Source organism: Ambystoma mexicanum, chromosome 1p (genome assembly GCF_040938575.1).
Source record: "Ambystoma mexicanum isolate Mex_15411 chromosome 1p, UKY_AmexF1_1, whole genome shotgun sequence".
Lineage (NCBI taxonomy): Eukaryota > Metazoa > Chordata > Amphibia > Caudata > Ambystomatidae > Ambystoma > Ambystoma mexicanum.
In genome coordinates, this window is record NC_090921.1 from 372,710,131 (window position 1) to 372,737,651 (window position 27,521).

The window sequence follows — 27,521 nt, forward strand, 5'->3', positions numbered from 1 at the left end:
ACCTCACTTTGGTTGTTCCACCAAGTGTAAAATGCTCCCCGCACCCACTATTCAAAGGTCACCATCCTCGGACAGAAACAGATGAAAATCTACATGGCTGCAGAATGGTATGCTGGCTGTCGTCAAGGGATAGGCTCTTGGGTGCATAACCAACGTCCTACGGCAAAGGGCCATGTACCCAATACTGTAGGCCTTACCTACAGCCAGCACAACCTAATGGCCTCATGAAAGAACATTTCCCACATACCACAATCCACAAACATAACATGAGTAGTGCACAGGGCAACTCGTATCAACCACAAGTAGCGCCATGTGGCTCCCTAATGTCCAAGGTGGAGGCTTAATGGGTATCATATGGTACCAGAGGCATATCAGCTCACTTGTGCTGTTCAGCCACATCTAAAAATGTCCTGTAGAACCATTTTTTCAATGTCACCACCATCGGAGACATGCATACGTAAAAGTGCATGTCTGCATTATGGTGGCGTGCTATTGAGCAGGCCCAGCCTCTTGGGTGACGGGGCTACAGGCTTTTTGCCATACATCAACAATGTAGACCTTGCCCACACCCAGCTCAACATAAACTTATGCTGGTGAAAAAGTGGCCAGGTACATGCACGTCATCTCTAGCCACTTCTAAGCAGCCACTACTTCAGCTCTTCTCCCACAGGACACACTGGAGGACTAGTCACTCCATCAGGTACAGGCATATACTACACAGTGTAAGAATTGGAAACAATTCACACAACCATACAAGCAACATTTTATGCAATAATGACAAAGCGCACATCTAAGGCAACATTATAAAACCTACTTCTCCCACAGCACTTTTTCGCCAGTACAAGGTAGCCACCGATTCATGGAAGGGCCTACAGGTGTAGGCCACACCACACACCTTACTGGAGTGTACATTGCACGTTTCCTGTGTTCTCCATGGTTCCCCCCTTTTTCCATTGCTCTATCACTGACCGCTGGGCCTCACCACACACTGCACACCCTAGTGCAACCTATGTTTTACTTCCCATATCATGTGTAATGCAGGCGCCATCTGCAAATGCACCTGCCAACTTTCCCCTCGGCCACATCTATGCATACATTGCTGAATTACATTGCGTTGCCTGTGCATACCAGTATGTGAGTGGCTGTGTACATTGTGCAACTTTCTGATGCTGATGACTTCCCTTCATGACAATGTGGTAAAACACTTCAAGCAAGGGTCTTATAAGGGTCTACCCATAGCAAACGCAGATGGTGACATGGCTCCCTATTGTGCAACAGGGGCAACGATGTACACCATATGATAATGTACACATAGCAGCTCAATTCTGCTGTTCCACGAAGTGCACAATGTCCTCAGCAACCATTGTGTGCTACTCACCAACTCCAAATGCACCCAAAGTATCAACTAAATTGCTGCATTACATTGTGGAGGCTGTGATGAAGACCTAGGCTGTTGGGTGCATAGTTTTTGGCCATGCACCCAAAAGTCCAGGCCTACGCCACACTCCCCACAACCTAACAGCCATGCAGGCGAACAGGTACGCATGTGCCAGAAATCACAAAGGCAACATATGCACCAGCACTTGCACTCAACCACCACACCATAAAGCAGGGACGCAAGGACACGTGTTCCACTTACCATAATGCAGTGACCTACCACTGTTTGGCACTGCGACCCACTTCCAATCAGAAAGCATAAGCGTGCCAACCAAACAAGACAACCTTCAAAACATTCAGCCTGCTCCCACCACTCTAGTATGTGCATAGAACCAATGGTGCTTACTGCACAGAAACACTTACTAATCTGCGCAATGGACACTACGCAAGCACATACAAGAAACATTTGCACAAGGACCTTTTCCATATGTACACTAGTCCGCTAATCCACGCAGTGGAGACACTGCACAACTGGTCACTGCACCATCTCCACCCATTAACCGACAACTGTTGGTTGTTGTACCAATCACCACACACATAAAACCAACATTGTGTGCATTGCAGCCAAATTGCACACAATAAGCAACAATGTGTCAGATACTCTCAACCAGTGGACATAATGTTATGTGCTAGGGCTGCAGCCATGCATGCAAGGGGCTGCGGACTTACCTCTCACAGCACACGCTATGTTTACATCCTCAAGTGTCGTGGAATGCACTTCCCTTCTGAAAATGTGCCTGCCACTACTCATGAAATAAAGACATCAGCGCTGTAGCTTGCATGCCATACCTAAGGCTGCCTACAATGACCACACGAGATAGTTGCCTGTTGGTGTCCGTGCACTGGCGGAGCATGCACGGATAGTGCCGCCAGACCACGGTCTTCTTGTATAATGATATGCATCACGTGAATCTCTTCTCACTCCCGCACCCTTTCCTTCCCTTCTTCCCATCACCAGATGCTGTACAGTATATTTTTCAAATCCTTTCGCCGCTGCATTGTCCTCCACACATCCCATCACCGCCCACTGCAGTGCAATCAAAGTTTTGACTGCGCTGCGTACAAGGAAATAGGACGGCTGAGCGGAGCCAGATCTGAATAATTTTATTATGTACAATGCTACGTACAAAAGGCCCAGGCATGCACACAGTAGCGCAGACCCTTGGCGCGCGCACACACCACAATACTGTCCTCCGATGCACTATAGTGAAGTTTCCCAAAATCTTTCGCGCACAGCACGCTTCCCTCCAGCCAACCACGTCCACTGTTAGCAGACAGCACGGCGTATCACAGCCCAATGAGACTTCGGTCCATGGAGCGAACAGGGAAATGGGTCCGCAGAGCGGACCCATATCACACTGATTTATTGGGACGTACATTTCAGTATTTCTCACAAAAATTACTGGTCCGACTTCCACCAAACACAAAAGCACACTTTCTGGCCCAAGCCCCCACCGCAAATTTGGTGAAAATCCATCCAGCCGTTCCGGTTGTAGCCATGCACAAAGTTTTTCCCCATTCAGTTGATGGAAAAAATGGGAAATATATATATATATATATAGGTTGTGGGTGTTTGGGAATAAATACAAATTAAAGAAAATGGGAGGGTTGGAGGAAACCCCCCAAAAATATTTTACAAAATTCCGATGGCTTTCTTCGTCAAAAAAATCATGGTAAAAACCCCCGCGAAAAAACATCCCACGATGAAATGACATGGAACCGTTATAAGCCGCCAAAATAGTGCTCTTCCTATGCGTTTATATGATATATTTTATTTGTATCAAGCGCGTACACAAGTGTTTCAGAGCGCGACTAGGCAAGGGAGGGGAACAAGGGAGAACACAGCACAACATAAAAACGATCTTACTAGGCCCAGTGACATTGAGAACGTGCAAGTGCATGGCAAAGTGAATAGGGAAAAAGTGCATGGAAGGGGGAGAGTGGAAAGTGCAGAAGTCGAGGAGCGCAGATAAATAAAATAGAAAATTGAGGCAAACTGTGGTAGTGCAGCCAGCAAGTGGCAAGTGCTGTGTTTAAGGCAGCAGACTGGGTAAGTCTGAATAAGTGCAGAAAAAGAAAAATGGGGGGGCTGTATGGGTACAGATACAGTCCCCATTGTAAGGGTGGCCAGGAGGCAGTGCAGGAAGGTGGCAGGGTGAGCAGGTACCTGGGCCCAGGGGACAGAGGGTGGCCAGGTGCACAGTGCCAAGAGAGCAGATCAGCAGGGGGGAAGGGGAGCGAAGGCAGAAGCAAAGAGGAAGGTTTTGAGGTGCTTCCGGAACCGGAGATGGTTCGCCTCAAGTTTTAGGGAGGCTGTTCCAGAGCGAGGCCCCAGCCGAAGATGGAGATCTACCCCCAGCTCGTTTCTTTGAAAAACGTCTGACCCTGAGGGAGTTGGAGGTAGAGGAGCGAAGAGCTCGAGAGGGGAGGTATTTGCGGAGGGATAGCTGAAGGTATTTTGGACCCAGGCCCCAGAAAGCCTTGTGGAAAATGCAGAGGGTTTTGAATTTAACCCTTGCAGCCACTAGGAGCTAATGGAGAGATTTCAAAGCTAGAGAGATACGATCCCAGGGCTTGAGGCCAAGGACAAGTCTCGCAGTCCTGTTCTGGATAAGTTGTAGAGGGCGGAGAGTAGAGGCAGGTAGATTTAGAAAGAGGCTGTTACAATAGTCCAAACTAGAGAGAACCAGAGCTTGGGATACCATGAGCTTCTGGGGGAAGGAGAGGAAAGGCAGAATACCTCTGAGGAGGTGCAGTCGGAAGTTTGACTTTTTAGAGACATCAGAGATATGGGCCGAGAAGGAAAGTGTGGAGTCAAAGATGACGCCAAGGTTCTTAGCCTCGCAGGTAGAGGTAGGAGGGCAGCCAAGGGAGGCCGGCCAGAGTGTGAGGGAAAATGATGGAGATGGTGTGCCGATAAGGAGGATCTCCGTCTTGCTGGCATTCAGACCAAGATCATTGGCAGCACACCAATTTTGAATGGCAGTTAGGCAGTCAGAGATGAGAGAGGGAGAGGAGGTGGCCGAGGGCAGCCGGAAAATGAGTTGAGTGTCATCAGCGTAGCACTGGAAATTTGAGCAGAAAATGGCAAAGCCAGGATGAGAGGTTAGAACCCTGGGGAACCCAACAGGTGGAGAGGAAGATGGATGATAGGAAAGACCCCAGTTGGACCTGGGAGGGTCGATCAGAGAGGAAAGAGGTCAGCCAGGCCAGAGCCTGATCAGCGATACCCAGATCATAACGGAGACGGTTGAGCAGGATGGTGTGGTTGACCATGTCGAAGGCAGAAGAGATCAAGAAGGATGAGGACAGAGGGAATGTTAGAATCAAGGTTGTAGAGCAGATCTTCACGGATATTGTGGTGAGCAGTTTCCGTGCTTCTGGCTGCTCTGAAGCCAGACTGGTGGTCATGGGGACAACCAACAGAATCTGAATGAAGGTTAAGCTGAGAGATGGCCAGCTTTTCCAGGAGTTTGCCCAGAAAGGGGGTTATGGAAATTGAGCGATAGTTTAGCAACTTAACCATAACTACATGGCCGCTACCGTTGGCAGTGTAATACATATGCGTTAACTTGCCTTTGTTAGTGAGTTTAACTTCATGCAGCCTGTCGATCATGCATTTTTGTACTTACTGTGTGGACTGTTTGCTTACCAGTCTTGGTGAATATCAAGTATACTTTCCACCAGATCTACCTACCTCCTCCAGAGTCTAAGCTTACTGCTCGGCACCTCTACCATCAGATTTTTGGTTAGGAATTAGTGTAGCATTAGGGTTTACGACTAAGGTAACCTCTCAGAACCCTTCAGATTAGGTTCTGAAAAACCATGTTACTGACAAAGCTTAAGGGTCAATGTTAGAAGGGAATGGGAACATTTCTGAGAATTCTCCCAACCTCAGACCACCCGAGCTCTTTCTGCATGCATGACTTTATAACTTAATTTCTAACCTGGAGAGACAGCGAGACCTTTTTCCCCACTCATGTACTTTTCGGTGATTTGGACTTTTGATTCTGACAAACTCCATAGACATTTTTACATTTTGACACAGCACCGTCAATGCAGTGGCACAGGGAAGTCTTAGATTTCCCAAAGGGTTAAATACCTTCTTTTGGAAAAATTACTATATTCAAGAGCAGTGACATGAAATTGACTTTACTTACATTTGCAACTTTCTAGACCCAGCACACACTACCTTACCATATGGTGCTGTAGGGGTTACTTTGTATCCTTTGCCTAGTTTCTCATGGAAACATGTTTATGTTACCCTTTCTACAATTAATGGCTGGTGGCAGTGGTATATTTTTCCTTCCATCGTGTGTTTCTACCGCAGGCTGCAATTGCAGCTGCAGTAAAGCATCCATAGGTGCCCATTTAGTCAAAATGGCCCCGGTCATCTTTTCACCATCTCTTGTCGGAAAGGTCCTTCTTGAGATTTACTCAAATGCCAAAGCAGGTCTGATCCCTTCGTTTGGCTCCAGAGTGTGGCAGGGCAGAAAGCAAGGGAGGTGCACGAAACTCCCTGTGCTTAGTATCCTTGGTTACAGGAATAAACCCAAGGGTGAGTGGCTGGAGGGCTGTCCTCGGAGGAGAGCCACCATGCTGTGTGATTGACAGCTAGGCTGCAAATGAATGGGAGAAACCTGCATAAAAGGCAAGGCTTTTTGCTAGAAAGGCAGAGTCAACCACTGGATGAAGGAATTCAAAGAACTTGGAACAGACGCCTACTGCAACTCCTGGACATTTGGTTTGCCTGGTGAAGACTTGAAGTTCTGAATTCGCCTCAACTATAGACCTGCAAAGGACGACATCTTCCCCTGGGTTGGTGGGACCAAAATCGACCAAGACAACCTCATCTGGAAATCCTCAGAGCTGCCTGTACTTCCACTGCTGCTGCAGGAACCGATTGCCACGTAGAGGAACACCAGAATTGAGTGTCTCCAAGTCGGACCCCAGTTCCAGGAAGGTCCTCCGGACTCCCACGAAGTAGGACTGACCAAGCTTTAGTCACCTCAACAGAGTGCTGGACCCCAGATGTGAGGAGTGTCCATAGAGGTACCCAGGAACCGCTGTGTTACTATTTGTGAGTCGCAAGGAGCTGAAAGCACAAAGTGCCGCTGATCTGAAGTTTGCCTATTGCTGCCGCTGACCTTCCATTCATAGTGCAGGAGTCCCCAGACGTCCTCCCTCTTGTCCCCCTGACTGAGGCCCATGAACAGGATCTGCAGACCTGCACAGGAATAGAAGCCAGCTGGAAGCAGTTTTCTTCTAACCAAAGGTACTGTAAAACTAAGAGGACTTACCCCTTGTGTAGCCGTGCTAGCTCTCAGTTGAGACTTGCCTGCCTTGGTTGCATTTGCAGAGTTGCTTGTAGCTTTGCCCCTCACAGGCCTCCCAGCTTGTGGCCCTACAGAGATTTCATTTTCTACAAAAATCCCTAAAACATTCAGCAAGACTATTTACCTTGCATCAAGAACTGGCTCAGCTCACCTAGACTTTTGCTCAACTAACATTGGCTATCCTGGCTCTGTGAAAGACTTACCTCTGACTTTGTGCTTTGCTGACCCCCCGCAACCCCCCTGGAAAGGTTTAACTTAATTTGCATTGGAGGGTTCAAAAAGTACTTAACTGTTTCAGAATATTTGTTCATCATTATTACCTTATCTTCTCCTTATTCAACACAAGCTCCATATTTCTCCAAATGTACCAATGATAAATTAATGTCCACAGTATCCTAGTTATTTAAGTCACCTCAGGGTGTAGGAAGAATCTGCGTGCCACCCCAAATGGTTATTTACTTATTTAAATAAAGTGAGTGTACTTTTGAAGGGTATTTTTGTGTTACTTCTATTTTGCACCCTTCTGAAGAAGGCTTCGACTAACTTAAATTCATATTTTTTTTTAAATCAAGAAACCTTGAGTGTAAGTCTTTATTGGGATAATTGTCACTCTGAATCTGTCACAACCTTACTGCTCACATTGACCCCTCTTGAGATAAGCCTGGCTGCTCAGTCACTACCAACTTGTGAAGTACATGTTTATACCAAAGGTTGGGTTAACTATTACCAAGAAATCAAGGCTGGTGCAGTCTCCCACAGGGTACTGCATACAATTTTGTCTAACAGTCAACTATGAAAAGACAATGTTGCCTTCATCTGCGACTCGTTAAGAGATGACCCAAATACAACAAAAGCATTTTCTAGGACTACAAACCCAGCTGATAAGAGAACCATCAATATAAATGATGGAAAAATAAACGTATGAAGTAGTCCAACCTACCTGCCCAGCATCCAAATAATGCGTCACCTGCAGTACCAAAAAGAAGACCCGGAGCGACTCCTTCTGGATAGGGTTTCCTTGCCAATTTTCCACAATTTGACCACAGAGCGTCAAAAGCGGGTGCACTTCCTGCAGTTTTCGTTCCATTAAAAGCAACTGCACAAAAAAGCAACTTAATGTCAAGCTTCAATTCACATTCAAAATCTGCTTTTAAGCTACATCGTGATGCTTTTTCTTGCAGTTGTCAGATTTATTCTTGTTCTAAAAACACGCCATCCCTTTCATAGGGATCAGAACTCCTAGCAATCGGAACATTTTACAATTAACTTCAGATTCAGAAAATACTTTCATTACATTCTGTAAAATCAGGTCAATAATACAAACTAAGAAAAAATGGGGAGTATGTATGCCTGTCCAGTTCCAACATCTTTACTGCTCAGGTGGAACTCACGCAAATGGCTTGAACTCATACAACAAATGGTGCTGTATCATGTGAAGACAGGCATGTTCTAGCTAGCAATTCCTTAAAATGGAAGCATGTTTACAACAGCCATTTTTCAAGAGGAGACTAAATTAGTAAAAAAATATGCCAAATAAACATTCAATACCTCCCAATATAGCGTATTGTAACAGTTCGTCTGTAACAGTTTCGGAATTTCCCACTCGCTATACTGGTAATTAGCCATTTAGTGGGTCAACTCATTTTGGACACTCCCAGATTTTGACTTCAAGTTCGACTCAATCCTTTGGCAGGACTTCTACCAACACCAATTCTTTACTAATAGCCAAGTGAAAACTATTTTTTTTTTCATTCAGCTTTTTATTAAATGAAAAAGAAATACTTACCATGCCTTTACTGAGCAGGAAGAGAGCCCTGAAATAAAAGGTTTTACGTTAGCATGGAACACATCTTTTAACTATTTACAGTAATGTTCAGTAAGCACAAGTTCTTAGTAGGCAAAATATTTAAGGGACACTATGCAAATGGGATATAACCCAAGCATATCAACATCTCTGGTTGTGTCACAATTGCCACCACAATCCTTCAGCAGACATGCCCTGCAGTATGAAACACTTGTGTATAGGCGCGTTATAAATGCCATATCATATCAAAAGTTTATACAAATAATCAACAATTTTGTCTTTATGCATTTTAGACAATGATTCGGTGAAGAAATACAACACTACTGTGAAATGCATGCTTCGTAAAGGTTTTCACCCATATAAGCAGGGTGATTTCACAAATTTATTCAGATGAGGAAATGAAATAAGATTCCAGAGATTATGCATTTCAATACCTGGTATATTCTGATCCGACTACCCTGGCATATTCTGCTCCAACTCCCAAAAGGTCACACGCAGACACCAAATCTTTCTCCAGCGTGTGGAGTTGCTAAAAATGTAATGTACAATTTTTTAAAGACCATGTTTTTGAACCCATGAACCACAAAAAACATGTTATTGATTTATAGTGTGCGATTTGAACACCACAGATAGAATACACAATCAAGCCATTGAGCCAACATCGCTTTGGAGGGGTTTATAAAAACAGATTCTAGAATCCATAGTACACAACTTGTGACATTTTCCAAAAAAGCTCAGACAGCTTTTTCATCAATTTCACTCAATTTTTGGACAGCCCACAATATTAGACTTGCACAATGCTTGGATGAGTCAACTCATAAAACCAATGGATTGAGAGGAAGTTGTGATGACCAACCAGACCAACAGCAATGCAAATACTCGGAATGGCAACAGAACATAACTACATTTCTCAGAACAAACTAACATTTGAATTCATGTAAAAGAGCAACATGATTTTAGGGTGTTTCATAATATTAGACATTTATTTACCCTATAATTAATCCCACCCCGGCAACAAATGACCATCTTAATAAGCATGCATCTATCACACGCAAAATGCAGTCCAATAGGGCATATCCTATTCGACTTGCACTCGATCCATGCTTAAAACTAGGACCAAACATGTAATTTATTTAAAAAGGTAGGGCAACATTTGGGAGATACTCACTGCGAGCTGGAATAGCAGCCTACAGTGCCAGTATGGAGTCTGCTGAGAGATCTGAATGGCTTTCCGTAGGAGAGGTTTCGCTGCATCGACAGAATTCTGAAAGAGGTGTATTGCACAACACTTCACTTAAAGCCGACATAACTCTAAAGTACAGTTTTTCTGTAAAGTGTCAGTCTCGTAATGGAACAGGAAAATACTCTGAATTCAACAAATAATCTTGTTAACTACAGGGTAGACTGGCTGTTCAACAAGCATCATGGAGTATCTAATGCAGGGGTTCCTATAATGGGAAAAATGTGTTCAAGCAAGTAGATTGCAGCAACAAACTACGCTTCTGTGCCCAACAGCATTGTAACTATACAGAGAAAGGAACAAGTTACTTACCTGTAACTGTTCTCCAGCATGGGTCTGGCATGGATTCACATGCTCATGAATATTCCCAGTTAGGCTGGGAATCCTCGGTAAAGAAAAAAAATCAGTTTAGTTTCTGAACTGTCTTTCTCCTAATAACCAATCACTGGTCTCTGGGTCATACTGCCCCCAGCCAATGACTGCCCTCTACCTAAGCCCCTCCTCTGGCAGCCATCTTCAGATTTGGTAGCACGTAAAGTGGCAGTAGGAGCAAGAGAAGAGCCGCTGAGGGGCAGGAGGGAGAGTTTGCATATGAATCCATGCCAGACCCATGCTGGAGAACAACAGTTCCAGGTAAGTAACTTGTTCCTTCTCCAGCATGGGGTCTGATATGGATTCACATGCTCATGAATAAGAGTACATAGCAGTACAGCTGCACAACCACGGGAGGTGGCAAGGCACAACATTAAGCATCTCTTACCTCCTCACCAAGCCCACCTTCAGGCGAACAGGTCGCGCAGCACTGCCTGGTTGACTCTGGACTCCTCCCTGGAATCTCGGTGGACGAAGTAGAATCACATGAAGGTGTGCGTCGGCCTCCACGTAGCAGCCCTGCAAATGTCCAGCAGGGGCACACCAGACAAGAACGCGTGGTAGCAGCGATCTCTCTGGTTGAATGGCCTGTCGAAAGGCCAGGCAACGGTCGGTTTGCCAATCGGTGACAATGCATGATGCAGACGGAGAGCCATCTGCAAATGGAAGCCGTCGAGAGGGCCTCCCCTTGGTTCACAGGTCCAAAGTTCACAAATAGCTGTGATGTCTTCCGAAGGGTCTTCGTGCGGTCCACGTAGAACTTCAGCGCTCTAGCCAAATCCAGCGAGTGCAAAGTCCTCTCGGCCGACGAAGGAAAGAAAACCGGTAACACCAAGGGCTCGTTGAGATGGAAGTCCGATGCCACCTTGAGCATGAAGGAGGGGTGCGTCCTCAGCAGTACCCTCGTCTCGTGGAATGTCAGGTATGGAGGTTTACAGGAAAGGGCCTGGATCTCTCCCACTCGTCGTGCGGAGGTGATGGCCACAAGAAACGCTGTCTTCCACGACAGGAACTTCAACGGTGCCGAATTCAATGGCTCGAATGGCGGCGCCATGAGCCTGCTCAGCACCACGTTGAGCTACCACGCTGGGGGCAGAGCCTTCACCGGCGGGAATGACCGGAACAGTCCTTTCATGAACTCCTTCACCAGGCGATGGGACCACAGAAATGATCACCACGGAGTTCAGGTGTAGCGGGAAATCGCTGCTAGGTGGATTTTGACAGAGGCATGCGCTAGCCCTGAACTGGCCAGCGACAGGTACGGCAGCACTTGAGGGGCCATAATCCGCAGAGGGTTAATAATCTGTGCACGGCACCAGATAGAGAACCTCTTCCATTTGTGTCCATAGCTCGAGAGACGAGGACGACCTGGCCATTGCAAGCACCTCCTTGCAGTCCACCGGGATATCGTACCCTCCAAACGCTAGTGCTGCAGGAGCCAGACCTGCACGTTCAGCAACCACGGGTCGTGGTGGAGGATAGTGCCTCCTCCTCTGGCAAGAAGATCCGCGGCCGTCGGCAGTTTGACTGGAGGGGACGCTGACATGTCCAGAAGGTCCGGGAACCAGATCTGCCTCGGCCACGCCGGTGCAACAAGAACCATCCTGCACCGGGACCGTCTAGTTGCAGCCGCAACGGCGGGAACACATAGAAACAGGCCGTCCCAGTGGAATGAGAAGGAATCGCCCATGCACCCCGGCTGGGGAAACCTGCTGGCGAACCTCCGGCACTTGGCGTTCGTCGCAAATAGGTCAATCTGGGGATTGCCCCATCGTTGAAATAGGAGATCCACTTGATCCTGCCGCAGTTCCCACTCATGGCACGAACGCAGCTCCCTGCTGAGTGAGTCTGCAATGGTGTTCGTTATTCCTGCCAGATGGAAGGGTACCAGAAACATTCCTTGGGCGACGGCCCAGTGCCACAGATCCTGGGCTTCCTTGGATAGGGCTGGGGATCTGGTGCCTCCCTGCTTCCGGATGTAGAACATCGTGGTGGTGTTGTCGGTGAAGATCCTTACCACCTTGCCCTTGGGGGACGGAAGGAACGACCTGAGGGCCCAGAACACGGCTCGGAGCTCCAGGACATTGATGTGAAAAGACCTCTCCTCCGGGGGCCAAAGGCCTTTTGCGTGGAGATCTCCAGTGGGCGCTCCCCATCCCTGCAGGGAGGTGTCAGTCTTCACCGTCTCCTGATATGCCAGGGTCTGGAAGTCCATGCCTGCTGCCAGATGCACGCGGGAGCCCCACCACCGGATCGCATGGCGGAAGGTCTCATTGAGCGAGATCCTGTCTTCGAAGCTGCCCGCCGCTTGCATCCAAATGGGCGTCGAGGAACTCTTGCAGTGGACGCATCCGCAGCCTGCACAGGCGCACGAGGTAGATGCACGAGGACATCATGCCGAGCAGGCACTTCATGGACCTCGCTCTGGCCGCATCCATGGTTGACAGCCATTGCACCTTGCCCAGGGTGGCCTTCGTCCTTTCCTCCGACAGAGAAGCCAATCGCGCCACTGTGTTGAGCCTGGCTCCCAGGAACAGAGCGACTTGCGACAGCACCAAGTGAGATTTTGCGAAATTGATCGAGAATCCCAGATCCACTTGTGTATAGACCCGTTACAAATGGCATATCATATCCGTGAGCAGTTGGACGGTCTTCGCTGTGTGCACGACGGCAAGCTCTCTTGTCTTTGCTCGGATGAGCCAATCGTCCAGGTAGGGGTAGACATGGATCCCCTGTAGGTGCAACCGCGCCACCACTAGTGCTAGGCACTTGAACACCATGAGCGCCGACTTCAATCTGAAGGGAAGGCCCTTGAACTGATAGTGTCGCCCTTGGACCACGAATTGCAGGAACTTTCGATGTCCTTTTAGAATGGGGATGTGAAAGTAGGCATCCTTCAAGGCCAGCGACGATGGGAAGTAGCCTTCCTCCAGCTGTCCCAGCACGTGCTGGAGGGTGACCATCCGGAACTTCTGGGACTTGATGTACTTGTTTAGACGACGAAGGTCCAGGATGGGCCACCATCTGCTGTTTTTTTTCCTTACGAGGAAGTATCGCGAGTACACTCCGGAGCCCCAGAGCCTCTTACAAGTTCGATGGCTCCTTTTTTAGCATCGCTCGTACCTCCAGTAGAAGTTGAGGGATGTGGTTTTCCTTCCTGGCCACAGGTGGAATACAGGGACATTCCCTTAGAAATTCGAGAGTGTGCCCGCGGGCCAGGGCATCCAGCACCCAACAGTCGGTGGAGATGGACCCACATGCTGACTAACTTCGCCAGCCGGCCTCCCACCGGGGTGCTCAGGTGGGGCCCCCCCCCCCCCCCGACGCTACGGCCAGTTCAGTCCTGCTTGGCCGCGGCCTTGCTGCTTTGGTGACTACGAGATCCTCCTGTCTTGCCACGTCCTCTGTAGGCCTCCTGCGACGAGGAGCGGGCCGCCTGGTGGTACGACGGGGAGCCGCCACCATATCCTTTGGAGGCACCTTGCTTGCCTCTGGTGTTCCGAAAGGACGGCCGTCGCTGTTGTAGAACGCCCAAGGCCCGAGCCGTCTCCGTGTCTGCCTTGGCCTGCAGTGACTCGTCCACTGTCTGCCGAACAGGTTGTTCCCGTTGAGGGGCTTGTCCAGAACCCTGGTCTGGACGTCTTGGCGGAAATAGGTCACCTTGAAACAGCCGCGCCGAAGGCAAACGCTGTTACCCATCTGGTGAAAACCGGTGTCAGCAAAGTCCGTGGCCACCGTGATGGCTTGGTTAGAGGCCACCTCGCCTTCCTGTAGGATCTCCAGGGCCTCAGCCCTCTCGTCGTCCTGGAGGAAGTCCAGCAGGGGAGCAATCTTAAACCACAGCTCCCTGTCGTAGAGTGCCACAATCACAAGGGCGTTGGCCGCTTTAATCGTCGTTGCTGCAGACGAGATGACCCGCTGTCACATGGCGTATAGTTTCTTTCCCTCGCCGGCGGCAGGGAAGTCTAAGCAGTCGCCCCCGCTGCTTTCTTCTTGGCCGCCGGAGACAGCCGAATCTGGGACGGCTGAGCCCTAAAGGCACATGGGGGCGGAGTCCTGGACCCGGTGGTACTTCTCATACCGGTCTCTTAGCAGGAGCCATAGACGGGTTCTTCAAGAGCGTCAGCCCCCCTTGTCCCAGATGTCGTAATGGAACTGAGTGGACTGTCTTCCTCTTGGCTTCATGCCGTTGGTAGAGTAGGCCTTCCTTCTGCTCTTCGGGGCAGAGCTGGAAAAGCTTGGATGCCCTGGCGATCATGGCGTGGAAAGAGCCAATTTTGTCGGGCGGAGAGACCGGAGAGGGGGTGGTGAAGGAAGGTCCATTCCGTCGTCACCACCGTTGTCATCTAGCCCCGTTGCTGCCGTCTCGGTTCCGGTATCATCCCTCCGCCCACGGGCAGGAGATGAAGGCTGAGAAGGCCGTGGGGGCTGGGAGGCGGGTGAGGTCTCCTCCGCTTGATTGGTGGGCTTGCCGACGGTCCAGGCTCCGCTGGATCGTCCGCTGGGGGTAAGGGCAACCTTGTCCTCATCTCCGAACAGAAGGCCTGAATCGCCATCAAGATTGCTCCCGAGTTGTCTTGTGGCATAGGAACCAGCTGCGACGGGAGCGATGGTTGGGGAGTGTGCTCCGTCCTCTCTATGGCTCGTGGTTCCTCGTCGGCACCGCCTTCGCTTTGTCCGCCTCGTCGGCATCCCTCCCGTAGGACCGGACCTCCTCGAACTTCTTGTTCATGATCTTTGCGACGCCAGCCAGCTCCTTATTGGCCACCGGGCCCCCCCCCCTCTTTTTCCACCTGGGTTTCACAGGGGGTCTTATCGATGGGCTGAAAAGAGGATTCCCTCTGTGGTGGCAGGGAAACTCTAGGCCCCAAGGTCGCCTCCACTGGAGTAAACTCTGCAAGCTTTGCCTGAGCCGCCACGACTCCCTCGATCGAGACCTTAGCTGGGTGAATCAGGGCCTTCGCGACTTTGGGCGCACCTGAGGCCTTCACCTGGGGGAGGGGGTCACTGCCTCGCTCCCCCTCGGCTGTCTCCGTCGCTCACCCAGGTTCTCAGATTTCCACTTCCCTGAGCCAGAGTGTTGACTTGTGGTTGATGGCGTCGGTGATAATGCGCCCTGCCTGGCAGCCGAGGAGCCCGACCGATCGGTGCTCCCGGTGCACGCGGACTTGCGGTGCTTAGCCTTTTGTTGGGCCCCCGTCGCCAGAGCGCCCTCAAAGGTCTTCGAAGACCGCTTGGACTTCTTCCAATCACCTGCTGCTGGGCTCTTCCCTTACAGCCAGTTGGTGAGTCGGATACGGCGATCCTTCATAGTCCGTTCGGACATGTTCTTGCAAAACGCAGTCCACCTCCACGTGCGTTTTGTCTTCGTGAAGTATAGTCATCGAGAATGCTCATACTCCTTGAAGACATTCTGTAATCCGCATCCAGGGCAGCTCCTGAACAGCTTGGATCCGGCTGTCGCGTTTCCTTTGTCCTGGGCCATGTCCACGCGGGGTTGGCCTCAAAGATCTTCCGGAATCCTCCAAGAAGCGAAACTAGACGAAAACTTCACCCTTGAGGGGCGTAGGAAATTCCGAAACGGGTCCATGTTGATAGGAAGTAGAAACGGTGGAGCGTGAGGCTCGATTGACCGAAAAAATGAAGTTAAACTCTTTAAAAAAAAAAATTATAAATTAAAATAGCAAAATGCAGTTAAAGCTCGAGAGCTATAGCACGAGGACTCCCAACACTTGAACGTGCGGTAAAAATCTGAAGATGGCTGCCAGATGAGGGGCTTAGGTAGAGGGCAGTCATTGGCTGGGGGCAGTATGACCCCAGAGACCAGTGATTGGTTATTTGGAGAAAGAGTTCAGAAACGAAACTGAAACCGATTTATTTTCCTTTACCGAGGAATCCCAGCCTGACGACGAGGAATATTCATAAGCATGTGAATCCATGCCAGACCCCATGCTGGAGAAAGCAAGGAACCAATTTCATAAGATTCCCAAGCATTTAGTTACAGATTGAAACAGTTTTCAAAATGCAGGTCTATCCGTCATCCCAAACAGTCAATTTTCAAAGTGTCGACAGTGTGGACATATTGGCTAGTGGCCCAGAAAGCATGTTGATTACCTCTTGACAATAAAGTTCAGAGAGGAGGCTTGCAGCTTCAAATTTCACGTCTTCAAACTGTGAAATCTAAGGACAAGTGGTTAAGGAAACAATCCCATGACTGGCATCAAACAAAACATGTTCTATTTAAAAATCTCACACCAAGTCTTAACTCACCAGTAGGTTTATCCTTGAATGTTCTAATATTCTAAAAAGGTTTATTACTTTACATTCAAAACTTAGTGTTTTCAAATTTCAAAAGGTCACCAAGAAAATGGACAGTACTGAAAGTTCATATAAATGTATGAGATTAAAAAATAAGCAGCAAAACTACTCAGCAGCCTATATAGGACCCTATTGGGAACACAAAGACCATCAACTCACATGCCTAATTAATTCTGAAGCAAACTATTACTTTTGTGTATTTTGTTAAGGAGTTTTACTAAAGTACACCCATGGAGGGTTCGGTATGTGATGCACATTGCTTTGAACGTTTCTCTCAGGCTAACAGGGAGCTAGCATAGTACTCCAAGAGGGGGCTGATATGTTCTCTGGATGAGAGAGTAAGGAGCAGTCTGGCTACTGAGTTTTAGATTGGTTGGAGTTGCCTTAGCTGGCGGGCAGAGACGCTGATATAGAGTTGGCGTAGTCTAGGCGGGAGATGCAAATGGCCGGTATTGCGAAAACTAAGTTTCGGAGGGGTAGGGAAAGATTAGATGTAAAATACATAAGTGGAAATGACAGGTTCTGGAAGCGGAGTTGATGCGTTTTGTAAAGTGATAAATCTGCGTCCATGGTGCATTCAAGATTTTTTTAACGGAGGTGGGGGCAGCAGGTTGGACTCCCAGGGCTATTGGCCAAGTTAAGTTAGTAATCAGAGGTTTTGCCGCAGATTAACATCAACCTATTAAAATCAGAAATCCTAAAGTGTCTGGTTGTCATCCATAGTTTGATAGGCCTGCGAGGCAAGAGGACCAGGGAGGAGTAGGAGAGGACCCAAGCCCCTCTGGGGGTGCTGATCTGGACACAGGAGACGTGGGTTACCCCCAGCAGGAGGGGGGGGGGTCCATACTGGGGGGGCAAGCCAGCAGTGAAGAAGTGAGAAGTGGTGACCACTCACCAGGGCCATTGGAATGGAGGAGCAGGATGGCGAGTTCGGGGGTGGCGGTGTGGGTCCTCTGGGATTGCACAGCGGCCACAGAATTGACAAGATTGAGGAAAGATTGGAGGAGGTGTACCATAACTAGTCCTCCCTGGACAGAGACCCAAGTGAACGTGTGTTGCACGGAGGTAGAAAGAAGGGAGGAGGAAATCCTCCTGAATATGGATGACAGAATCACGAGAGGCGCAATAACCTTCGGTTATTTGGGGTTCCTGAGAAAGAGGGGGAGACAGAAAGACTTGCAAAGTACCCTCTTCACCATCACTAAACTCATCTTTGATAATTAGGCCATCGACAAGGTCAAGATAGGGCAGATACACAAGACTGGGGATGCGGCAGGTGGCCCAGATGCGTGCTTGTTCGCTTCCACAACTATAGCAATAGACTCCAAATTCTAGAACAGGCAAGAAAGAAGGGCTCTAATGTATGGCTCAGCAAAAGTGACTTTCTTCCAGGACCTATCCTCCCACACCAAGGCTCTGGCCCCCCCTTTACCAGGCTGAATGAAAAGGGAAAATACAGGTGGGCTCCCTTTTTCCATGTCGTTTGAAGCAGAGGGGAGCAGGAGATTAAGAGGCCTATGAGCAAATTGATAGGAGGACCGACCCTGCCCACACCTCAAGGGGCGAGAGAGAGGACAGTGGCAAACAAAAAAAAGGAGAAGGCAAATCATGGGCACTGGAAGTACAGGAAGCTGAATACTCCCCAGGCAGAGAGGACCTGAGGCAACATGTGATGGTGGGCCACAATGGGGTGGCAGAGCAATCGAGGAGTGTCCCAAGGAACCCGGACCTAGGGGTCTGGGTAACTTTCTGTCCCCACCCAAGGGTGGGGGCATCATATGTAATGTTTTTTGCTTTGAGGAGGCAGGGAGATTCATGGGTCAGTAAGATAAGTGGGGTTTGGGGGGGGGGGTGTTAAGGAACCTTAATGGGCCAATGGGGAAGTAGGGGGCTCGAGAATATGAGATGTGGAAAGTAGCCATCCTCAGGAGGGGGATCCCACAGGTGGTTCAGTTTTCACCTGGTGAGGTCAACAGGTCGGAGCTGTTGGGTAAGATTGTATGCAGTACCCTGTGGGAGACCACCAGCCTTGTCCTCTTGACAATAGTTATCCCAACCTTTGGTATAACAAAGGTGGGGGAGGAGGGGTCTGGGAATCTCTACCAGCATGAACACAGCCCAATGACCTGTTCTCGGGTGAATAACCCCTGGGAGAGACTTTACCAAGTGGAACATGTGTATGGGGTTGCTGTTGGTACTCTTGTTCAGAGGAGAATTGCCTAGTATTTTGGTGCTAACTGCCCCTGGGCAGGACAAAGACTGATATGCAGGGAAATGTCTTCTCTGTGAAAGGGACAGTGAGCTAAAGTCTTGGTAGTCTCTCTCCCAGGGGTTATTCACCCAAGAACAGGTCATTGGGCAGTGTTCATGCTGGTAGAGATATTCCCAGAACACCCCTTGTTTTGAGTACTACACAAGTTGGCCAATGTGAGTTGTAGGGTTATTACAGAGATTCACAGTGACTAGTATTCAAATTAACACACACTCAAGGTTTCCTTATTAAATTATTTATGAATTTAACAGTTGCATAAGCCTTCTTGAGAAGGGAGCAAAATATGTAACAATATACATTTGAAAAATACACATGGTTTCTATAAATCAGTAGATGCCCATTTGGAATGGCACACAGACTCTTCATGCACCCTTAGGCGACTTAAATAACTAGGACACTGGACATGGATATATCACTGGCACAGTTAGAGCAATACTAAGGTTAGTGTCAAAAGGAAAAGATGAGGGAATAAAACAATGGGTAACAAATATTCTTAAGCAGGTAAGTATTTCTTGAACTCTCCAATGCAAAGTAAATGAACCCTTTCCTGGGGAAAAGATAAAGCGCTAAGTCAGAAGTAAGAGCAGTCTTTCAGGGAGCCAGGACACCCAATGAATTACTTATTTCAGGTAAGTAAAAAAGTCTTGCAATGTTTTAGAAGTCTTTGTAGAAAATGAAATCACTGTAGGCCACAAGCTGGGAGGCTTGTGAGGGGCAAAGCTGCAAGCAACTCTGCAAAAGCAAACATGGCAAGTCTCAACTGAGAGCTAGCAAGGCTACACAACAAGAGGTAAATCCCATTCATTTTACAGTACCTTTGGTTTGAAGAAAGTGATTCCAGCTGGCTTCTGTTCCTGTGTAGGTCTGCAGATCCTGTTCCTCGACCTCAGTCGTGGGGACAAGAGGGAGGATGTCTGGGGACTCCTGCACTACAAATTGAAGGTCGGCGGCAGCTTCTCGCAAATGGCACCATCCTGGTTCTCGGATACCTTTATGGACTTTCCTTGGGGTTCAGCACTCTTGAGGTGGCTTGGTCAGTCCTGCTTCAGAGAAGTCCGGAGGATGTTCCTGTAGCTCGGGTCCGACTTAAAAGCGATGCACTCGATCTGGTGTTCCTCTCCCTAGCACTTTGGTTCCAGCAACAGTGGAAGTACAGCCAGCTCCAAGAGGATGTACAGACGAGTTCGCTTTGGGGTTGATTGGTCCCACCAACCAAGGGGAGAAGTCATCCATTGCAGGGCTTCTCTAGTCAAGGTGACTTCGGAGCATCAGCAATGTAGAATGGGCTTCACCGGGCAAACTAACGGTCCAGGAGCTGCAGCACGCAGTGAAGGAGAAAGTGAAACGAAAGGCCCCCCCACCCAAGGCAAGTGTTGGGGACCCCCTATGGGTCCATGGCAGCAGTGTAACCCGCCCGCCAGGGGCGACCAAATAAAACCCAAAAAAGGTTGAGTCGGGCACCGGAGTGGGGAGTGAGGGGGAACGAGTGCCCAGAACAGAAAATGTAGCAGCTATGGGAGACACGCACAACACCCCGAGGAGCTGCCAGGAAGGATGGCAAGGGTCCCCCAGGACTGGCGATGTGTACCAGAAATAAAGAATTTGACCACCCTCAAGTGCCCCTTCCCTTCACCCCTGGGGAGGTTCCAGAGACCCCAGAAGAGGGTCTGGGGACAGAAGGACAGAACACAACAGTGGAGGAGCCGCGGGGGGCTGAAGGATGTAGCAAGTAATGTCCCCATACATGTCGTCACTGGGAAAAGCCATTTGGCGACATATGGTGACTGGTTGCAGGGATGTCCCCTGCTCCCATTTTAAAAAAAGTTGTGGGGTGTCCCCCACATGTAATAATGTCTCAGCAAAAAAAAAAAAAAACGACTTGTCAGGGGACATTACATGGAACCCTGGAGGAGCAATATCGTAAAACAGCAGCCATCTCCCCCCACACCCCACCGTCCCCTCCCCACAAGTCAAGTGCCTGTGCACCCAGCCACTGGGGTTGGGAGGCAGGGGAGTCCCCCCCCAGAGTCCAGACGTGCTGGCCCTCAAGGAGGAAATTCGAAGCATCAGATCGACTCTGGACCAAAGACTAAACATGGACCAGATAATTTTCTGAATGGAAGACAGGATCCAGGGCCTGGAGGCAAAATCAATCAGTGGATACCATGGAGCACCAAACAGGAGTGAGGTTGGCAGAACTGGATAGGGAGGCGGAGACTACGCCAACACTTGATGTAGAGAACAGGGAACGCTGTAACAAAATGTGCTTTTTTTTGACTTCATGGAAAAAGATGGAGACAGGATGACATCAGGAGAGCCATCAGGGACGCGATATGTATGCCGTGGATGAACCCACCATTGACCGGGCCCACAGAGCAGGGCGAGACTAAGGCACCCACGCTCGGTAGTGGCGTGCTTCCACTACAATAAACAAAGGACAAGGATCCTTGAGTGTGACAGGAGAGCAAGCCCCATCAACTATGGTGAGGCCCAAGTGACCATTTTCCAGGAACTTTCAGTGCTGACTAAACAAGGATGTGCAACCCGCTCACCAAATGGCTGTCAGAGTGCGATATCGCTGGGGCTTCCCTTTCTCCCCCATTTTTGAATCTGAAGGCCAGGACTACTGCCTAGCCATGGAAAGCGACAAAAGGAGAGTTTCAGAAGAACTCATGGGGGACTCACGGGTCTAGGCAGCAGCCCCGGCAGAGACAGCAGGATCAAGTGCTCAGCTCATGGGAGCCAGAAATTGATGCAAGATCAATACTCCACCGAGGGGCCCTTCAGGCCCATGATCTGGCCAAATATGGGGAAGAGGCTTGGAAACATTGCTGTTGAAAGCGAGGGCCAACGATGGACTATATATTGAGGGGGGAGGAATATAGAGCAGATTAAGAGGGGTTAAAAGCGTGCCCTGTCAACTCAGGAGCAAGGATTGTGTTGGAAGACTGCAGGTAGGACAGAGGAGGGCTCAGTAACAAGGTGTAGTTGAGGCCTGTTGACTCGCCACCTTCTGGTGATCCTATCTCGACTTGTAGCGGTACGGGTATCGGGTCAGATGCTCAGGGGTGGGATAGGGCTGGGAAAATTGGCAGTTTGGGGTTCACCAAGAGGGAGTTTAAAAGGTTTGAAGTTTTTTCAGTGTTTCAGGCAACAGTTCTAACACAAAGTGGTATGATTTCTCAAGGGATGGCACAAATGGAATGAATGGAACTGGAGATATGTCTACAGACAGTAGATGATTGGCTCCCTCAATATCAGAGCGCTAAATTGGTCTAGCAAGCGATCATTGTCCGTACGGGAATTTAGACTGGCTAAACTGGACATTAGCATGGTTAAGGAGAGACACTGGCAGAGGGACAAGGAAACAAGACTTGGGGCAAAACAGGCGAGGAAGGTGCTCGTGGTTTCGGGTACGAAAAAAAAGAGGGGTGGCGGTCATTGTTGTCAGCACACATGCGACTGGTGGTGGATGGGACACAAAGGGACCGTGGCGGGCACTGTTTAATAAGGGAAGCCTGAAAGGTGACAGGATTACCCTGTGCTCAATATACGCCCCAAAAACACAGGACAGGTAGACTTCAGGGAAGGGGTCTAGGCTGACCTGACAGGGTGGTGGGGGGGGCGATTTTGATATGGTACTGTACCCAATGAGGGACCGCAAGAGACTGGAGTGGGTGCGGGTGATACCATGGGCAGTCCCACCTCCAAGAGATTTGGGAGCAATAAGTGGGACCTGAGCCTTGTTGACTCACTAGAAGAGGGGGAGGAGGGAGATCGACCTTTCACATTTTTCTCAGCCGTTCACAACTCCTACTACCGCATTGATCTAATATTAGTGGATGCTGAATTAAAAGCCCATGTAAAGGGTTCAATGGAATCCCCAGTCCTGTGGTCGGACCACTAAATGGTGGTTTACACAGTGGAACACACCCACAGACCGAGGACCCTGGGTGGCTCGCGCAGCAATGATTTTGTGCTAAAAGATAGAGGTCTCCCAGTCCGTATTAACCGAGATCACAGACTACTTAGACTTTAACGATAATGGCGGAGGTGGGAGTGCAATCCCTTTGGGAGGGTTTTAATGCCACTATTTGGGAGGGTGGGTGGTGGGGTCAGTCAGGGGTGCTCATTAGAATAAGCGCTCAAAAAAAGAAAGTGAGAAAGAGGGGGAGTTGATGACCAAGATCAAAGACCTACAGCTGGGTGGACCTGGGAGGACGTGTCTCACGCCTCCTAGTGCGGTGGAGCAGAAGTCCATAGGGCTAACCCCAAGGTGTTCCTAGTTCAGGACATGGAAAATAAATTACTGGTCCTAAAGCAAAAATACCACAAAAGATGGGAGCGAGGGCAGATAAAATACTTATGTGGATACTGAGGGAGGAGAGGAAAAAGAAGCAGATTGGGACTATAAGGGGCGAGGATGAGGTGGCTGTCCATGACCCTGAGGGAGTGGGTAAGGAATTTGCCAGGTTCTATGAAGGGCTCGATGCATCAGAATTTTAAGGTGATGATGGGCAAATAGCTATGTTTTTGAATGCCCTGGCCTTACCAGGGATACAACAGGGGGAAGCAGCCCACCTAGGTGAGCCCATCTCATAAGAGGAAGTCGTTCAGTCTATCAAGGGGCTGATGTCGGGCACAGCCCTAGGGAGCGATGGTTTCTCAGTACAATTTTCTAAGTGGTTTAGATCCACGCTCGCTCCATATATGGCTCAGGTATTTAACAGTGTTGGCGGGAGACCCCTTGCCACACAATGTTGGAAGCAGTAATTGTAACAATGCACCATGTGGTAAGAGACCCAGAAAAGTGCCTCGTACCGCCCAATATCCCTACTAAACAGCAATGTGAAGATCCTGGCTAAAATCCTTAGTGCTAGGCTGAAGAGTTTTATGCCGTCCCTGATTCATGGGGATCAAGTGGGTTTTATATTGGGTAGACAGAGCGCTGATAACATCCCAAAAACAATTTAACTGCTGCACCAGGCACAGACTCAGGGGATCAACGTGTGCCTCGTCTCTGTGGACTCAAAGCGTTCGACAGGGTGGAATGGCCCTTTATTGCCCCTGAAACTGGTATTGGAAAATGTGCCTTCAGCAGGGATTTTTTAAAATGGGTGGAGGCGAGGTACACAGCAGACAACGCGAGTCAGGGTGAATGAAATAATGTCTGGAGCATTCTGCCCGACACGTGAGATGAGACAGGGATGCCCCCCATGGCTGCTGCTATACGCCCTCTTGACGAAGCCGCTGGCGATCGTGATCAGAACCAACCAGGGCTATTAGGTGTGGGGAGGCAGAGTTTAAACTATCCCTCTTTGCAGATATCTTGGTTTATCTCACCGCGGTTGGCTCCTCGCACCCGAAGGTCTTGGAACAAAAACATACCTACGGCACCTTTCGGGCCTGAAACTCAACGTAGATAAATCCACCATTATGCATGTGGGTCCAGGATGCCCAGTTTCAGGGAACCGTACCAGATACTCTGGGATGAGGGTCGGACAAGCCCAAACCAAGTACTTCGGGGTAATATTGAAAATGGATCTCTCGGGGCTTGCCAAAGTGAATTTTGATCCGATAATACAAGATTAAAGAGAACCTCCAGAGATGGAGGCCCCTGGTCCCATCAGGGTATGGGCAGATGGAGGCAGTGAAAATGAATATCCTCCCTAGGTTACTCGTTACTTGGAAATGCACCAGTTAAAAGTGAGAGACTACCTATGGGCACCATCTAAGGATAACCCGCGAGAAGAAAAAGTATCCCACACTGGGCATTGTGGGCCCTGTGGAAGAACAATGGTGCGAACAGACTTTGTCCTGGGGCCCCCCCCCCCGTTCCATCTGACAAAGCAAGGGTTGAGGTGTGCCCAACTGTGGTCGGATGGGGAGCTGGAGAGGGTGGGACAGTTATTTGGAGAGGGTCACTTTACGGGCTATCAGAAAATCCAAGAGGGACTGGCCAAGGAAAGTATTTTGATCTTTGAATACCTGAGGCTGAGGGGATGATTACGGACCCAAAGTGGGGCACCCGCCTATCCAGAGACCTAACGCAGTTTGAGAAATAGCTGGATGGGACCACCACCTGAAGGGGCGCTCTAGCATATATAAGATGCTGCTCTCAACTCCAGAGGTGGGGAGATACGCTTTTAAGATATATTGGGTGGAACTAGTTGGGGTGAAATTACGGATGAGGACTGGGCTATAATCTTCCGGGTGACATTCCACGGCAATCTATACACCTCTGCCAAACAAAACTAAGATGCTGCAAGGGTGGCATAGACATCCGCTGAAAATGTCAAGAATATTTGCAGGCACATCACCCATGTGCCCCAGGGGCTGTGGTTTGGTGGGGTACCTTGCTCACGTATTGGGAATCTCCCAGAATTTGCATCTTCTGCCAGGAGCTCCTTAGCTGAATCAAGGACCTCGTAGCGGCCCAGCTGAGCTTCAACCCACTCCAGAAACTACTAGGAATCCTGACCGGGGACCAAGGAGAGTACCAGTTGCACCTAGGGTGTGTGAGGCGTTAAGGGCCGGCCAACTGGCAGCGGCCAAAATTGGAATGTGGGGTGATTGCCCATGAGGCAGGAATGGGAATGTAAACTAACATGATTGAAATGGCGAGGTTGACAGCCATTATGAACGACTACGGGGAGTCTTTCAGGAATGAATGGGACTATTGCTGTCCAGAATGGAGGGTAAAGGAGTGAGGGAGAAGCTGGGAAAGTGCTGAAGAGATCAGCTGGGTTGAAACCGATAGGTGAGCCAATCAAATGCTTGATGCAATGACAAACACAGTGTATCCATCCGAAGAGGTCCTATTGTTTAAATGTTTGTTCCATGAACATACTGATTGAGAGAGGGGTAGAGGGAGGGAAGAGACGATCAAACATGGTTGTAAGAAACACTGTCCTATATAGTTAAAATGCAAATAAAAACCATAGTTAAAAAGAAAAACAAAAAGAATAGAGTATACGCCAAAAGGGAAAACAGGACCACAAAGTATAAAAGTAACATTGTTATCACACGAGTGAAAAAAGCCGAAAAAAAATAAATAAAAGACAGGATTCCAACAAAGATCTAGGAAACTTTATGGATAACTATGGCAGAGCAATCAGGGCACACTTGGAGGAAAAAAGGCTAGTAGAAGGGTACAGGTTGTCCTAACAGATCAGAGGACAATACACAGATACTAGAAAACTTACACACATGTACATTCAAACATACACATATATGACTAACACATTTTCAGTAATCGTGTTTGAGGCTTGTATGCTTAGATTCACTTGATGTCCATAATCAGACATCTAGTGGTTGGTGCACAGTATTACATTAAAATAAGAAGTCAACAGAGTGTTCCTGTAATTCTATCCCTAAATAGATGTGTACAGTCCTGATGCTTCACGTGTCAACGTCCTTTGATATTTTGCATTTCACACAGTTTGTTACTATTGAAGCTCGAGTTCAAGCAAGACTATTTATACGTTCTATTACTGAAGATCACTCAATGGAGAAAACTTGCCTGAGACAAATGATTACCAGGGGGTTTCATGTTTCCAGAGAGTCGGCGGTTGAAGACATCTCCAGGCCTTTCAGCCCAGACAGTAGAGAGAGTTATGGAAAAATGTCATACTTCAAGAATGTCTACATATATATTTCCCCTACATTTAACAGTCTCCTGTCCACCAGCTTTCACAAAAATATGGCCCTTGAGTAAAAGAAAAATTCCTCTGGAAAGACGCAGATTACGCCTCCAGAACCACAAGAGGGATCCTTTGGAAACGCACCATAGCTGTACAGGTCAGGGATGTTTGTCTACACTTCACCCTCCCTTTGATCCCCTCCCACCCCTGACCCCACCTCTCTCACTATTAAACAGAGTAATCCACAAAATGCACCAGAAACATTTAGGAAAGATTCTCATTGATCAAATGTGGGTGCAGCAAACGTGGTACTCTCCTCACACCTTCCACAGAGTCATTTTGTCCACCAAACAGTCAACTTGTCACAGAGCCGAGGGCTAATTGCACACCCTCAACCTCATAAAACTTGGCCTGTAGGCCAAGAATTTGGACACCTTGATTTACCAAGTACACATACATCTGGCAAATATTACATACCTGTAATAGTCTTTTTTTGATGCTTTTATCAGTTTAGACTCACATGATCTGCATAGGCCAGCATAGGAGTATTACATGGTTTATTTTCGAATTTGAAAAAGGGACGTTGACTGGGCGTGTTTGTAATACTATTTTCTACGCTGATGTGTACAGCTCCCATGTTACTACATGCGTTGAGGTCCTCAGTTTATTTCTGGAATGCAATTTCATGAAGTGTTTAACGAGTATTCGCTAATGGTGTGTTTAGTAAAAAAGTGTGCATTGCCCATGTGCCTTCTTCTCCCATTGAGGGGAGGAAGGGTAGGTGCATGCATGTGAATCTAAGCATCAGAAAGACTGACATGTATGTAATTTGTCTTCTGAGGCTTGTGGATCTGCAGAGAATCATATGGTTTGCATAAACTAGCGAGCAGTACCATGAAAAGGTGGGTTGATAGGCAGAGACAAGTGTTTGCACTGCCTGTACAATCTGCGAGTCATTTCTGGCTTGCGTCTCAACACAAGCTGCCTGATCTCCATAACTTCTTCTGGGAGATACTCAGAAACCTGGATTCCAGCAGTCAAACACTCTACCGGACCCTGGGTGACAGATTAACTTCTTGTCTTCAGACTGTTCAGGAAC

At 48.6% G+C, this 27,521-nt stretch overlaps 1 protein-coding gene across 1 annotated transcript in view; it reads right to left on the minus strand.

The window, feature by feature from the left end:
• Positions 1–27,521, minus strand: part of MAU2 (MAU2 sister chromatid cohesion factor) — an 893,447-nt gene that overhangs the window by 570,103 nt on the left and 295,823 nt on the right. The window contains exons 3-7 of the mRNA XM_069649112.1: positions 16,304–16,369; positions 9,746–9,841; positions 9,012–9,106; positions 8,560–8,587; positions 7,714–7,869 (exon numbers count right to left, since the gene is read on the minus strand). Coding sequence (XP_069505213.1) covers positions 7,714–7,869; positions 8,560–8,587; positions 9,012–9,106; positions 9,746–9,841; positions 16,304–16,369 — 441 coding nt within the window. The remainder of the gene's footprint in view (positions 1–7,713; positions 7,870–8,559; positions 8,588–9,011; positions 9,107–9,745; positions 9,842–16,303; positions 16,370–27,521) is intronic.